Below are 13,714 nucleotides of genomic sequence, written 5' to 3'. Positions count from 1 at the left end.
GCTTTATGACACAGGTCTTAAATGGCTCTTTGAATGGCAAAGGATACCGAACCCAGAACCATGTATATCAAATATCTCCGGATGGTTCAACCGCCACCCGCCCGAATCTAATTAAAATCTATTTTTTCGTCATGTCAACCGCCCGGCCCGCGGTTTGCCTGCGGTTTGCCCGCGGTTTGCCCGCGGTTTACCCGCGGACGAGACCGCAAACCGCGCATCTCTATTGTGTGGGCCACAATCTTCCTTAGTTAATTTTATTTTTCAAAATATGCAATGGGCCAATAGAAAACAAACAAGTAAATGGTCCATTAGTTGGACTTTGGACGTTTTACACCACCAGTCTGAAGTAAAAGAGTGTGAGGTTAGTACAGTTTGTGCACATAAATTATAAAAATCCTTTGTTACCCGTTCATAGCTCATATTGGTTTTGGTGACAAGCTCATCCAGGTCCTGCTCACTGAGGAAGCGGTGCTTCAGGTAATACTCCTTCAGGATGTCCCTGCCGCTCTTGAATTTCTTTGGCGGGGGACACATGTCCAGGTCTGAACTAAACGAGGCGGACCGCCTCGGCTGCTTGCGGGTTCGAGATCTCCCCCAACCACGATTTCTGGGACGTCTTTTTCGACTACCCAATTTGTTGCTCCCCCCACTGTTTGGGCCCTCCACGTTGCCACTTTGGTACTGAAAGAACCATTTAAGGTTCCCGTTCTTCCAGGAGTACCGGGAATCCCCGAACCAGCTGACGACGTAAGGTCGGGGCAGACCGCTTTCCTCTGCTAGCTGTTCGTATTCCTCTGTGGTGGGCCACTGAGTTCGCACAAAGGCACTTTTAAGAAGATGGAGCTGTTCTGGTGTCTTTTTAGTCTTATCTTTGATTTCTCTGCTGCTGCTGGTTGCTATCTGCTTACTGCGGCCTCCGGGCGGAGTCTGACTAACTGTGCGAGAGGAGGAGGGAGAGCAAGAAGCCCCGACATCTACTGTGTTCAATCCACCGGTGTCTGTTGGCCCTCCTTCAGAAGAATCTGGAGAGGGTGTGCTGATTGTCGGCAGTTTTCGTCTCTCTGTGAACCAGGCATCAATCTCCCTGCGTGTCAGTTTTGTCTCCGCTCTCAGGCGGCTCAGATCTTCATCTGATGGAGTGCTGCTCTTCTCAAAGCTCTCCTCTAGCACCACCAGTTGCTCCGGTGTCTTCTCTTTAAACTTCTGCAGAGTGAAGTCGGGGAAAGGATTCCACGTCTTGGGCCGGGTCTCCTTCTCCCTCACAGGAGGCGTGCGGGTACGGTGTGGGGAGGACGGGGTTTCGTCGCTTGAGTCGATGACAATGGTGGCGTTGGCGCTGCTGCTACAGCTACCGCCTCCTCCTCTGCCACCTCCATCATGGAAAACAATCACATTGTTTTTGGAGTTTCGTTGGTTGTACCTGGTGTCACTGAACCATTTTTTGATCTCGCCCTTGGTCAGATTGGTGATGTTCATCAAGCGTGCAATCTCTGCATCACTGACAAAGTGGTTTTTCAGGTAGCTGGCTTTCAGCTCCGCTAGCTGCTCTTTGGACTTCTTCGGCCGCATACTGAATGTGTCTGCATTCAAGGCTGAGTTCTCCTTCCAGAAAGAAAAGGAGAGTTACGTGCTTAACATGAATTTATTGCTGTACATCACCAAAGAAGTTAGCTTGTAGATAGCTACAGCAACAATGGAGTAACTGAGTTTTGTGAAAAAAAGCCTTAACTATAATTTCAACCAAAGTCCCCCGGGTAAACTTATTTTATAAACGTGTGTGCATCTTTCTAAATACATCATCGAGGCAAAATGCACTTTTATCTTTGAGAGATACTGTTTTGTTGTTTGTTTTTATTGCTGCTATTCTGACTGTTATTTGTTTATATGAAAATACTTTGTTTTATCAGAACTTTGCCTGTCTTTGCTTTTAAATGGACAGAAGTGAGATATTTTTTTTAATTTTTGTATCAGCAATTAGCTGGACAGTTCATAAATATTTGTTTCTAAATAAGGTAATCAGCTTTATTGTATTTAATGTTTGTTAGCACATGCCCAAATATATATCAAGCTGAATTAAAAGCCACTGGCTGATTTAAAGTGACTGAATAGGTGTGCACTTCATAATCTGATTAGGCGACTAATCGTTAATATTTTTGATGACTTGTTTTAAACAGTCGTTAGTTGCCGCCCTATTTCACCATTAGCACAGCGCAAAATCAGAAGTATTAAAGGCAGCTGTACCTGGGGGGAAAGAGAGGGGGGCTGAATGGTGGTAGCCCGTTTAAGATCACTATTTGTTGGGGTCGACTGGCAGGAAACTCTGCTGGAACTCTGGGACTGACTGGGCAGACCTGCCACTGTCAGAGTAATGGGATTGGTCACTGGAAGGTTTCCTCCTGGACCCAACTGGAAACACACAGAGCAGCAATGGCATTTTGACTACATGTTCACATGAAATCTAAAACACACAACATTAGACAAAAAATAAATCGTAGAGAGGATTGTTATGTATTTGGAATCTCACAAATAAATGATGCAGCCAAAATATCAGAAACAGCTGTAAGTATGATTTAGAGGAAAAACACACAATAGTAAACAAACAACTAGATCCTCTATGTTTGCCACACAAAAAACAGATCATTCTCTCAAACCAAAACATTAATTTGATGCAGAATTAAGCGTCAAAATGTACCTTTCACAACAATTTACAACGCACAACTTGCAGGATGTTCTTGTTTATTAAACATATTTAACATTATGTTGATATTAACAAAAAACATGTTTGTTTTTCTAAAATAAAACATGTATACACATGACTGAGGAAATGTTACTCCTTTTGTGTTATTATTGTGCTATTTCAAGTTGAAAGAGCTTTGCGAAAAAAAAACCTCTTTCCTGCAAAGTGTGCATCGTATTTGTCGGTCAACTATCTCATGTTTTTTTATGTTCGACTTTACCTGATCAACAGCCCATTTGCGCATGTGCGACAGCATTACTACTTGAATGGAATCACGTAATTAATCCTTCATAAATGTAATTATTTATGAGAGAAATTGCCTTATTTTCAAAAGAAAGACATTCAAATATCTGCCATCTCCCATTGGTTGATGTTTCATGAGATCAAAGTTACAACAGATGCAGAAAACCACTATGCTCTGGCTCATGGTCAGTGACACGTAAGAATTGTCTGCATTTCCATCCTAAAAACACCAATTTTGTGTTGATGTTTGGATGTCTGAGTGCACCTTGAGTGGGGGTGTATGGTGGTGAATAAAGAAGTGTTAAAGTGGTAGGAGAGGAAACTAAGACGGTGTGCTGTATATGCCATACTTGTCAACATTTGCAATTAAAAATATGGTAAATCTCCCAGGAAATCGGGTAAAAACAAAGGATTTTCATTACATTCATAAATTGCTGCTAACTAAATTTAAAGAATAATCATTTACTCATAGCCTCATAGACTGGAACCTACAAAGGGATGATGTTCGTTAAGAAATTATCGAGTTAAGGCCCATTATAGAATCCTCTTATCGAACCGCTTCCTTATCGAATCCAGATAGGTTGTTGTGTGTGCACTGAGTTCCAAAAGCCATAGATGTTATATGACTGGGCTGGCACACTGTTCATATGGAGGAAAAACGGACGTGACTGAGGACAGCGTGCGGCCGTTATAGGGTGAAGGTTTTAGGTGAGAGAGGATGCTAAAGGCCCGCCCCCAGTGAGCATATAGTGCTGTTATGTGCGTTGTAAATAAAAAAAATGCCGACAAACACATCACCAACATGGGCGAGGTGCCACTCAATTTCGACGTTGTGCTAGTTTGCTATGCTAATGGACAACAAGACTGACTTTGAAAATGAGGAGAGGGAATCTGGCGTGTTGATGGAGAACTTGCCCAGCTGTTCATTTGGGACACAAAAGATGAGGACTTTGATGGATTTGTGGATGAGGATTGATCAAAAAAAATAATGTGAGTGCATTGATAAATACTTCAATAAAGTACAACCAAACTCAGCTTTGCTCCTGCTGCCTTTTTAAAACTGTGTCCATGCATGCTAGCGTTATGTTTTAAACTAGCGTATGTTTTAAGATAGCGTATGTTTTAAGCGAGCGTATTTTAAGCTAGCGTATGTTTTAAGTTAGCGTATGTTTTAAACTAGCGTATGTTTAACCATGCCTGCGCCAAAAAATACGCTGCGCCTTATTTATGCAGTAAATACAGAAATAGCACTCGTAACTGACACGACGCCTTTTAATACGGTGCGCCCTTTGGTCACGAAAATACAGCATAGGGGCTTCGATAACGGGAACCGGTTCTCAAAAACGGATTTGAATCCATGGAATCAGTTCTTTTCTTATCGAACAATCGGGAGAACCGGTTTCGAACATCATCCCGAAACCTACATCCTATACCTCATAAGAGCATGTCACTAACCACTATACTATCCACTCTGGCACACATCCTTGGCAGTTTGTGGATTTATTTAATACAACAATAGCTGAAATATTCAAAAAGGGGCTCCTTCTCAGAGCTTAATTTGAAACATTATTCAATGTCATTGTTCCTTTGATGTTACAGAAAGTACTAAAGAGAGGATGAGTCTCCTATTCATCTAGATTTTGGGATTTTCTGTCACCTTCATGTCAAGCCATCTCAGTCACGTTGTTGATTTGATTCAATCACATACATGAGCCCCCACCCTGAGGCTTGTTGAGCGGACCCAATTGCTGAAGTAGTGGCAGTACATATGGGGATTTATATTTTTTTCATTGGAAGTAAAATCCAGGAGAAAAACAGGTCAGAGAAGACGCTGGGAAAGAAGAACAAAAACAAGATAATATATGCAGTGTTGAAACTGAACACTGCTGTAGATGTGTTGAGCTCAGAATAAAGGTTTGAAAGAGTCTCAGACCAGCTTTGATACTAGGGTAATAACTTGTCAAAATTCACTGTTGGTAACAGCGTTGTAACTTTAAAAAAAAAGTAATTAGAATACCCGTTTCGGGAAAACAATAATGGAGTTACTAACGCTATTTTGTAACACAGGTTACGAATTAGCATACAACAACACTCTATATTTGTTAGCACATTCTTGACATAATTTCTACTATAATGTATGTAGAGTCAAAGCAGGTCAGTGGAGATTCAGTGTTAATATAATAACACATTCATTCTGCACTCACCTGCGTGAATACCAAGCCTGGCTGGCCCACTATCTGGCAGGTCTGAAGAATGGACTGTAGGCCGTTGGCAGCAGCTGAGAGCTGGTGAGCAGGTATGACAGTGATAGTTTGAGGCACAGTGTGTACGGTGCCATTGAACTGTTTCCTCCTAGCCTCTTCTACTTCCTCTGGGGTCCAGCTGACGCCGTGCTTCAGCCGCTGGGCAGAGAACCATACCTGAAAGGGGAGCAGAATCTTTTAGGTCAGTTTATTGATCATCTTTTTTGGCAGATATGACCAATTCGCCCCCTTTTAACTACCTTAATCTGCTCCTCTGTGAATTGCGTCTGCCCTGCCAGACTGTTGATCTCAGCCAATGAGGGGTAGGGAAACTTCTTGTAGGTGCCGCCCAGTAGAGGGTTGGTGTCCATAGCTGCGCTATAAGAGGGAATGCTGCTCAGAGGTATGAGCAGCTGGGGTTGAGCTGCTGTGGTTTGCTGCGCTTGGAAAGCAGAAAGCACCTGAAATAAAAGAGTGAGAAAGAGGAATGAACAATTAATAAACATTTATGTTATACCTGATGCAAGGAGAATATTTAAAATTACAGTGGTACCTCAACAGAGTAGTGTTTTGAGATAAAATATTTCTCTCTGCTTTAAGTTGCAAACCAAAATTTTGGTTGATATTATCCCCGCCAGTTGTTGGTATATCAACCGTCACAGTGGACACCTTAATCCAACCAACATCTGTTCTTACTTGCTAGTATTATCTTATAGATGGATTGGCATAACTGTGTTTTCCAACCATGGGAAAAAAGATAGTGAGTGTAAAGGACAGTGCTGAGAAAAATAGGGTAATATTCATTAAATTAAAGAAAGAAGTAATCAAAAACTGAGCATGTCGCCAACAAGGCAAAGCAATTTCAACGTAACCCTGCTGGTCTGTACCACAGTGAAGCAGAATGAGTCTAACGCCCGCCAAAAATTTTGAATAGTTTTTCTAACTGGCGGACATTTATCCAGGAAAATATGGAAACGATGCGGATTGTGTGTTTGACTTAGAAGCAGCTGGAGGGAGATTACAAAGAAGTCCATTCTGTAAGGTAAATGCTGTATATTATTACATTCTTTAATAAAACTACTGTAGTTGTTAGTATTACATTTTATTGTATTGTTTTTATACAATATTTCTTATATAAAAATTTGTGTTTTTTATTTAAAGGGGAACAATATCACCAGACCTATGTAAGCGTCAATATATACCTTGATGTTGCAGAAAAAAAGACCATATATTTTTTTAACCGATTTCCAAACTCTAAATGGGTGAATTTCGGCAAAATAAACGCCTTTCTATTTATCACTCTCGGAGCGATGAGTTCAGAACTTTACGTCACCTAGGTAATAAAGCCGCCATTTTCTCAAACACATTACAAACACCGGGTCTCAGCTCTGTTATTTTCAGTTTTTTTGACTGTTTTCCGTACCTTGGAGACATCATGCCTCGTCGGTGTGTTGTCGGAGGGTGTAACAACACTAACAGGGAGGGATTCAAGTTGCACCACTGGCCCAAAGATGCGAAAGTGGCAGGAAATTGGACGAAATTTGTTCAAAATACGAGGGTGTGGGAAAAGCCGACGAAATGGTCAGTCGTTTGTTCCGCACACTTTACCGACGAAAGCTATGCTACTACAGAGATGGCAAGATTGTGTGGATATCCTGCAACACTCAAAGCAGATGCATTTCCAACGATAAAGTCAAAGAAATCTGCCGCCAGACCCCCATTGAATGTGCCGGAGTGTCTGCACATTTTACCGGCGATGCTAAGGCAGACATGGCACAGAGATGTATGGATATCCTGCAAATGCATTTCCAACAATAGTCAACGAAATCACAAAGGTGAGTTTTGTTGATGTTATTGACTTATGTGCTAACCAGACATATTTGGTTGCGGCATGACTGCCAGCTAATTGATGCTAACATGCTATTTAGGCTAGCTGTATGTACATTTGTAGCTATATGTGCGTCCAGCGTTTCCCTCCACCTACATTTAATGCCAAACAAACACTTACCAATCGACAGATTTAAATTGATCCAGTGTCACAAGATGCGAAAGTCCCGATCGTTTGGTCTGCACATTTTACCGGCGATGCTAAGGCAGACATGGCCGAATAGCGTTAATAGCTATTCGCTCAATAGCTTCAGTTTCTTCTTTAATTTCGTTTTCGCTATCTGCCTCCATACTCCAACCATCCGTTTCAATACATGCGTAATCTGTTGAATCGCTTAAGCCGCTGAAATCCGAGTCTGAATCCGAGCTAATGTCGCTATATCTTGCTGTGCTATCTGTTTGTTTGTATTGGCATCACTGAATGAAATCACAGGAAAATGGACGATGGCTTCACAGATAGCGAAAATCAGGCACTTTAAAGCCTTTTTTCGGTATATTCCGGGATGGGTAAAATTTCGAAAAAAACTTCGAAAAATAAAATAAGCCACTGAGAACTGATTTTTATTGGTTTCAACCCTTCTGAAATTGTGATAATGCTCCCCTTTAAACTCATGTTAGTGGTAAAATGTTTCTGTTTTGGGGGTGCAAACAGCAATTCAATGGAGACGTTGATTTTACAGTACTGTCACTGCCAAGACAAAACACTGTTTTGTTTAAATATGCCAAGTAAAATCTTCTTACTCTACCTGTGCCAGGCCAGGAGGAATAACAGTAGGATTTAAAATGGATGACTTCCTTGGCTTCTCTGAGGGTTGGCTGAACAGGAAGTTGCCTCCTCCGAGCTTCATGGAGTCGTGCAGCAGCATCTCCATAGATGCCATGGGACCCAGAGGAGCTTCGATTGGCTCCTGCTCTCCGCCCAGCTTGCCTTCGACCCCTCTTTCAAAATACTCCACTACTTCATCCGATGCATTGAGGGAAGATGTGATTTTCTTGGGTTCAGATTTGGTCTTCATCCTCATGATTGGGGTCTTGCTGAGAGAAATGGCGCAAACAGTTGTGGCATCTGCTTCTGCTTCCTCAGGCATGTCACACTGCTGATACTGGTCACTGCCCCGACACTCTGGAGCGTTTGTGGTGCTAAACTTTAGTGAAGGACTCAGCGCATCTTTCTCCTCTAAATTGTTGGATTCGCCTACAAAGATAATGTAATTTTAAAGCAACATTTAAATTCACTTGAACATTACTGCACAGGAGAGAGTGGGAAAAAACAAATTTACCAGCATCTGGTACGGTAGGGACAACCACTGCTGTAGGATCCAGTTCCTCAGCTGTTGGAACCGTATCTACTGTTCCGTCCACCCCATCAGTATGATCTTTTGTTCTTTCAGTTATCCCCTCCAGCTCATCACATGGTAACTGCTCCACCACATCAGAGGGCAGCACCATGCAAGGCGTTGTTGATTTTCGGCGGCTTGACATCATTAAACTGTGCAAATGTCTATCTAGCGTAAATGCAGTTTTAGGCAGAAGAGTTGAGGCTCACATGTCTTTGGAAGTCATCTTCACGTACCAAGACTTTTCAATTGACTGGTAAAAGAAACAGATGGAAAATGTTGCAAAGTGCATTTAAACAGATTATTAGGCAAGTGTGTACATTTGAACAAAGTGTGCATGTTAAATGAATCTATTCTTAATACACTTCGACATTATTTTGGATTTTACACATAAATGGGTTATACAAACCCCGTTTCCATATGAGTTGGGAAATTGTGTTGGATGTAAATATAAACGGAATACAATGATTTGCAAATCATTTCCAACCCATATTCAATTGAATATGCCACAAAGACAACATATTTTGATGTTTTAACTGATAAACTTTTTTTTTTTTTCATATAATCATTAACTTTAGAATTTGATGCCAGCAACACGTGACAAAGAAGTTGGGAAAGATGGCAATAAATACTGATCAAATTGAGAAATACTCATCAAACACTTATTTGGAACATCTCACAGGTGTGCAGGCTAATTGGGAACAGGTGGGTGCCATGATTGGGTATAAAAGCAGCTTCCATGAAATGCTAAGTAATTCACAAACAAGGATGGGGCGAGGGTCACCAATTTGTAAGCAAATTGTCAAACAGTTTTAGGACAACATTTTTCAACAAGCTATTGCAAGGAATTTAAGGATTTTACCATCTACAGTCCGTAAAATCATCAAAAGGTTCAGGGAATCTGGAGAAATCACTGCACGTAAGCGATATTTACGAACCTTTGATCCCTCAGGCGGTACTACATCAAAAACCGACATTGGTATGTAAAGGATATCACCACATGGGCTCAGGAACACTTCATAAAACTACTGTCAGTAACTACAGTTGGTTGCTATATCTGTAAGTGCAGGTTAAAACTCAGCTATGCAAAGCAAAACCAATTTATCAACAACACCAAGGAACGCCGCTGGCTTTGCTGGGCCCGAGCTCATCTAAGATGGACTAATGCAAAGTGGAACAGTGTTCTGTGGTCTGACGAGTCCACATTTCCAATTATATTTGGAAACTGTGGACGTGGTGTCCTCTGGAACAAAGTGGAAAATAACCATCCGGATTATTATAGGTGCAAAGTTCAAAAGCTAGCATCTGTTATGGTATGGGGGTGTATTGGTGCCCAAGGCATGGTAACGTACACATCTGTGAAGGCCACATTAATGCCGAATGGTCCATACAGGTTTTGGAGCAACATATGTTGTCATCCAAGCAACGTTATCATGGACGCCCCTGCTTATTTTAGCAAGACAATTCCAAGCACATGTTACAACAGCGTGGTTACGTAGTAAAAGAGTGCGGGTACTTTTCTGGCCCGCCTGCAGTCCAGACCTGTCTCCCATCGAAAATGTGTGGCGCATTATTAAGCGTAAAATACGACAGAGGAGACCCTGGACTGTTGAACGACTAAAGCTCTACATAAAACAAGAATGAGAAAGAATTCCACTTTTAAAGCTTCAACAATTAGTTTCCTCAGTTCCAAAACGTTTATTGAGTGTTGTTAAATGAAAAGTTGATGTAACACAGTGGTGAAAATGCACATTCCCAACTACTTTGGCACATGTTGCAGCCATGAAATTCGAAGTTAATTATTATTTGCAAAAAAAAATAGTTTGTGAGTTTGAACATCAAATATCTTGTCTTTGTAGTGCATTCAACTGAATATGGGTTGAAAAGGATTTGTAAATCATTGTATTCCGTTTATATTTACATGTAACACAATTTCCCAACTCATATGGAAACGGGGTTTGTACTTGTATAGCGCTTTTCTAACTTCAAGGTACTCAAAGCGCTTTGACACTATTTCCACATTCACACACACATTCACACACTGGTTGCTGGCACGGCCACTCTCCCAACTGCGCCACGCCGTCACATCCTAGTATATAAGATATTATCCACAACCTTATAACACAAATGATACACCTCTCAGAAGAAAATGCAACAGTGTTAAGAGCAGCAGCTATCAATTGTTTTAGTAATCCATCGATTATAGTTTGTTGGCTTAATTGGTAATCGGATAAATCCCACTTTCTATCATCAATCTGTATTATAAGGAAAATAACTAATAAAAGATTGTTCTGCTTGTCGAGAGCGTCATTTGTTTTGATTTAGTAAAACAAAGTTATGCATTAATAAAAATAAAAACTTTCCACGGTTCATGCCACACAGATGCTGAATTGGGCAAGAAAGTATTTAGGTTTTCAGCACCGAAGGCTTGGAATAACCTACAATCCAATCTTCAACTTCAAACCCTTGCTACATTAAATGAGTTTAAAGCTTCTGTGAAAGGATTGCAGTCTACCATGTCTGTATGCACATGTGTCATTTGTTGTAAATGTGATGTTTTATGTGTGTTTACTATTTTTAATGTAACCTTGCTGCTGCCCTCTTGGCCAGGTCTCCCTTGGAAAAGAGATCTTTGATCTCAATGGGATTTTACCTGGTTAAATAAAGGCTAAATAAAAAATAAATAAATAAAAATTTCAGCAAACACACAGCACCTCTGTCATATGAGCTCTGTTGCTGGTGTGCGGAAAATAAGTTTGTGTATTTAAGGTTCCAAGCACTCCATGCGGTCTGGATTTGATCATTTTTCTTTCGTTACAATCGTTAAACGATTAATCGAAGAAACAGAATACAATTTGAATTTTTTTTCTGATCGATTAATCATTGCAGCCCTGATCTATGTTAAACATTGCAGTGAGTTGATAAACAATTAACCACAATTAACATGCAATTGTTCAATAATATTCTACACCAGGGGTCGGGAACCTTTTTGGCTGAGAGAGCCACACAAGTCAAATATTTTTAAAAGTATTTCCGTGAGAGCCATATAATTGTATTTTTTTTACACTGAATACAACTAAATGCCTGCATTTTTAAGTAAGACCAACATTTTTAGAGGATAATAAGTCTCTTATTCTTTTTAATAACATTGTTATTCTGAAGCTAAACAACAATAAATAAAATACTTCTTACCATTAATGCAACTTCTTGAACAGGTGCGGTAGAAACCGGATGGATGGATTAAAATGCATGAGAATGTTTTATATTTTGAACGTTATTTTTAACACTGTGTATACCAGTGGAGTTATTCATTACTTATCATGTTAAGCAATGTCAGTTAAAGGCCTACTGAAACCCACTACTACCGACCACGCAGTCTGATAGTTTATACATCAATGATGAAATATTGACATTGCAACACATGCCAATACAGCTGGTTTAGTTTACTAAATTGCAATTTTAAATTTCCCGCGAGGTATCCTGTGAAAAACGTCGCGGAATGATGACGCGTGTGCGTGACGTCAAGGACTGTCAGGAAATATTAGCTCAGCACCAGTTACGGCTAAAAGTCGTCTCTTTTCATCGCATAATTACACAGTAACTTGGACATCTGTGTTGCTGAATCTTTTGCAATTTGTTCAATTAATAATTGAGACTATAAAGAACAATGCTGTTGGTGGACAGCGGTGTATTGCAGCTGTCCTTAGCACCGAGACACAGCCGGTGTTAGTTTGTTTTTAACACAGAGCGGTCAAGCGAACATGTTTCTCTACGTCAACCAGCATGTTTTTGGATAGGAAAATTGTGATATATATCTTACCGGAGACATCATGGGGTTATTTGTCCTCCTGCAGTAGCTGTTTAAAAGGTAGCTGTGAGCTTGGCTCCTCGGCTTCTCTGAGACACTGTGTGTTCACCGCAGCCATCCGACCTCGAGATATGTCTTTACAATCTCACTAAAACACTATTAAAACAATAAGCAGATAAGGGATCTTCCAGAATTATCCTAGTAAATGTGTCTGATTACATCTGAAACGCTCACACTGCCGCCGTCCGAAGCCGTCGCTTTTTGTTTTATTTTATTTATTTTTCTTTCTAGTCCTTTGCTATCAATATCATCATCCACGGATCTTTCATCCTCGCTCAAATTAATGGGGGAATTGTCTTCCCGGTCTGAATAGCTTTTGCTGCTGGAGGCTCCCATTAAAAACAATGTGAGGACGTGAGGAGCCCTCACCCTGTGATGTCATCGTCTGCGACTTCCGGTAAAGGTGTTGTAAGCACAATACCAATGCGCAACCGCATTTTGCAAATTTAATGTCAAATCAAATCAAATGTTTATTGGATTCATCACTCTACAGTGTACATCCATGACTAAACTACAACCATAACTTGGTTTACTATCTATAAAATATAATAATGTAGGGTTACCTGGAACTTGAAATAAGCCACCCGGCCTGAATCCACACTTCCCTCGCCAAACACCTTAGTTTCCCAACCCTCACGCTTGGATAAATAGGCCTTGATGCCATCTACGCAGTGTTGGGAGACTGTTTTGCTGTTAGATCACGTCCAAATTTGCAAAGTGCGCGAGATTGGTGAAATGCTTACAACAAGGGCGAGGCTTTTTTATCAGCACCAAAAGTTGCGAACTTTATCGTCGATGTTCTCTACTAAATCCTTTCAGCAAAAATATGGCAATATCGCAAAATGATCAAGTATGACACATATAATGGACCTGCTATCCCTGTTTAAATAAGAAAATCTCATTTCAGTAGGCCTTTTAAGATTTAACTGCCAGGTGCAGTCATCAAAAGAGCCACATCTGGCTCTAGAGCAATAGGTTCCCTACCCCTCTTCTACAGCATTACATTATCTAAATTAGACACTGAAAAGGGGTATGATTCCACTTTCTGCATATATGGCTGCTCTTGTGTCATATAACATTAATGTGTACCATATCTTTTGTGAATTAATTTGTATCTAACAATATCAAAATCGGAAACTGACTTTAAAAAAATACAATACACACAATATCATATCTCTTGTGCATAATATGTGTATCTAACATTATCAAAATCGGAAACTGACTTAAAAAATACAATACAAACAATATGAGTCCCCTTACATATATTGCTATTTTATTGTGTATTTGGCATGATGCTACAGTAATGCATCCAGTGTAACACAGGTAGGCATGTCTGGGCTAACTTCTCAGAACTGAAATGAGGCAATAACGCGGGCTTTCTTTATGTGTAGATTACAAT

At 40.5% G+C, this 13,714-nt stretch overlaps 1 protein-coding gene across 4 annotated transcripts in view; it reads right to left on the bottom strand.

Annotated features, from left to right (window-relative positions):
• The window catches only part of LOC133562293 (zinc fingers and homeoboxes protein 1-like), a 34,002-nt gene that overhangs the window by 19,525 nt on the left and 763 nt on the right, over positions 1 to 13,714 (bottom strand). For 2 of the 4 annotated variants that reach the window (XR_009808874.1, XM_061916325.1), the window contains exons 2-7: positions 8,391 to 8,700; positions 7,857 to 8,305; positions 5,484 to 5,684; positions 5,185 to 5,400; positions 2,242 to 2,406; positions 406 to 1,602 (exon numbers count right to left, since the gene is read on the bottom strand). Coding sequence is in view for 3 of the 4 variants with exons in the window: in XM_061916325.1 (XP_061772309.1) it covers positions 406 to 1,602; positions 2,242 to 2,406; positions 5,185 to 5,400; positions 5,484 to 5,684; positions 7,857 to 8,305; positions 8,391 to 8,595 (2,433 nt within the window). In the remaining variant the exon portion in view is untranslated. Of the gene's footprint in view, positions 1 to 405; positions 1,603 to 2,241; positions 2,407 to 5,184; positions 5,401 to 5,483; positions 5,685 to 7,856; positions 8,306 to 8,390; positions 8,701 to 12,267; positions 12,788 to 13,714 lie in introns of those variants that run through there. The other 2 variants (XM_061916327.1, XM_061916326.1) reach the window with 2 other exon arrangements.

The sequence above is a fragment of the Nerophis ophidion genome, linkage group LG11, assembly GCF_033978795.1.
Source record: "Nerophis ophidion isolate RoL-2023_Sa linkage group LG11, RoL_Noph_v1.0, whole genome shotgun sequence".
Classification (NCBI taxonomy): domain Eukaryota; kingdom Metazoa; phylum Chordata; class Actinopteri; order Syngnathiformes; family Syngnathidae; genus Nerophis; species Nerophis ophidion.
This window is presented reverse-complemented; position numbering and strand designations above follow the sequence as displayed.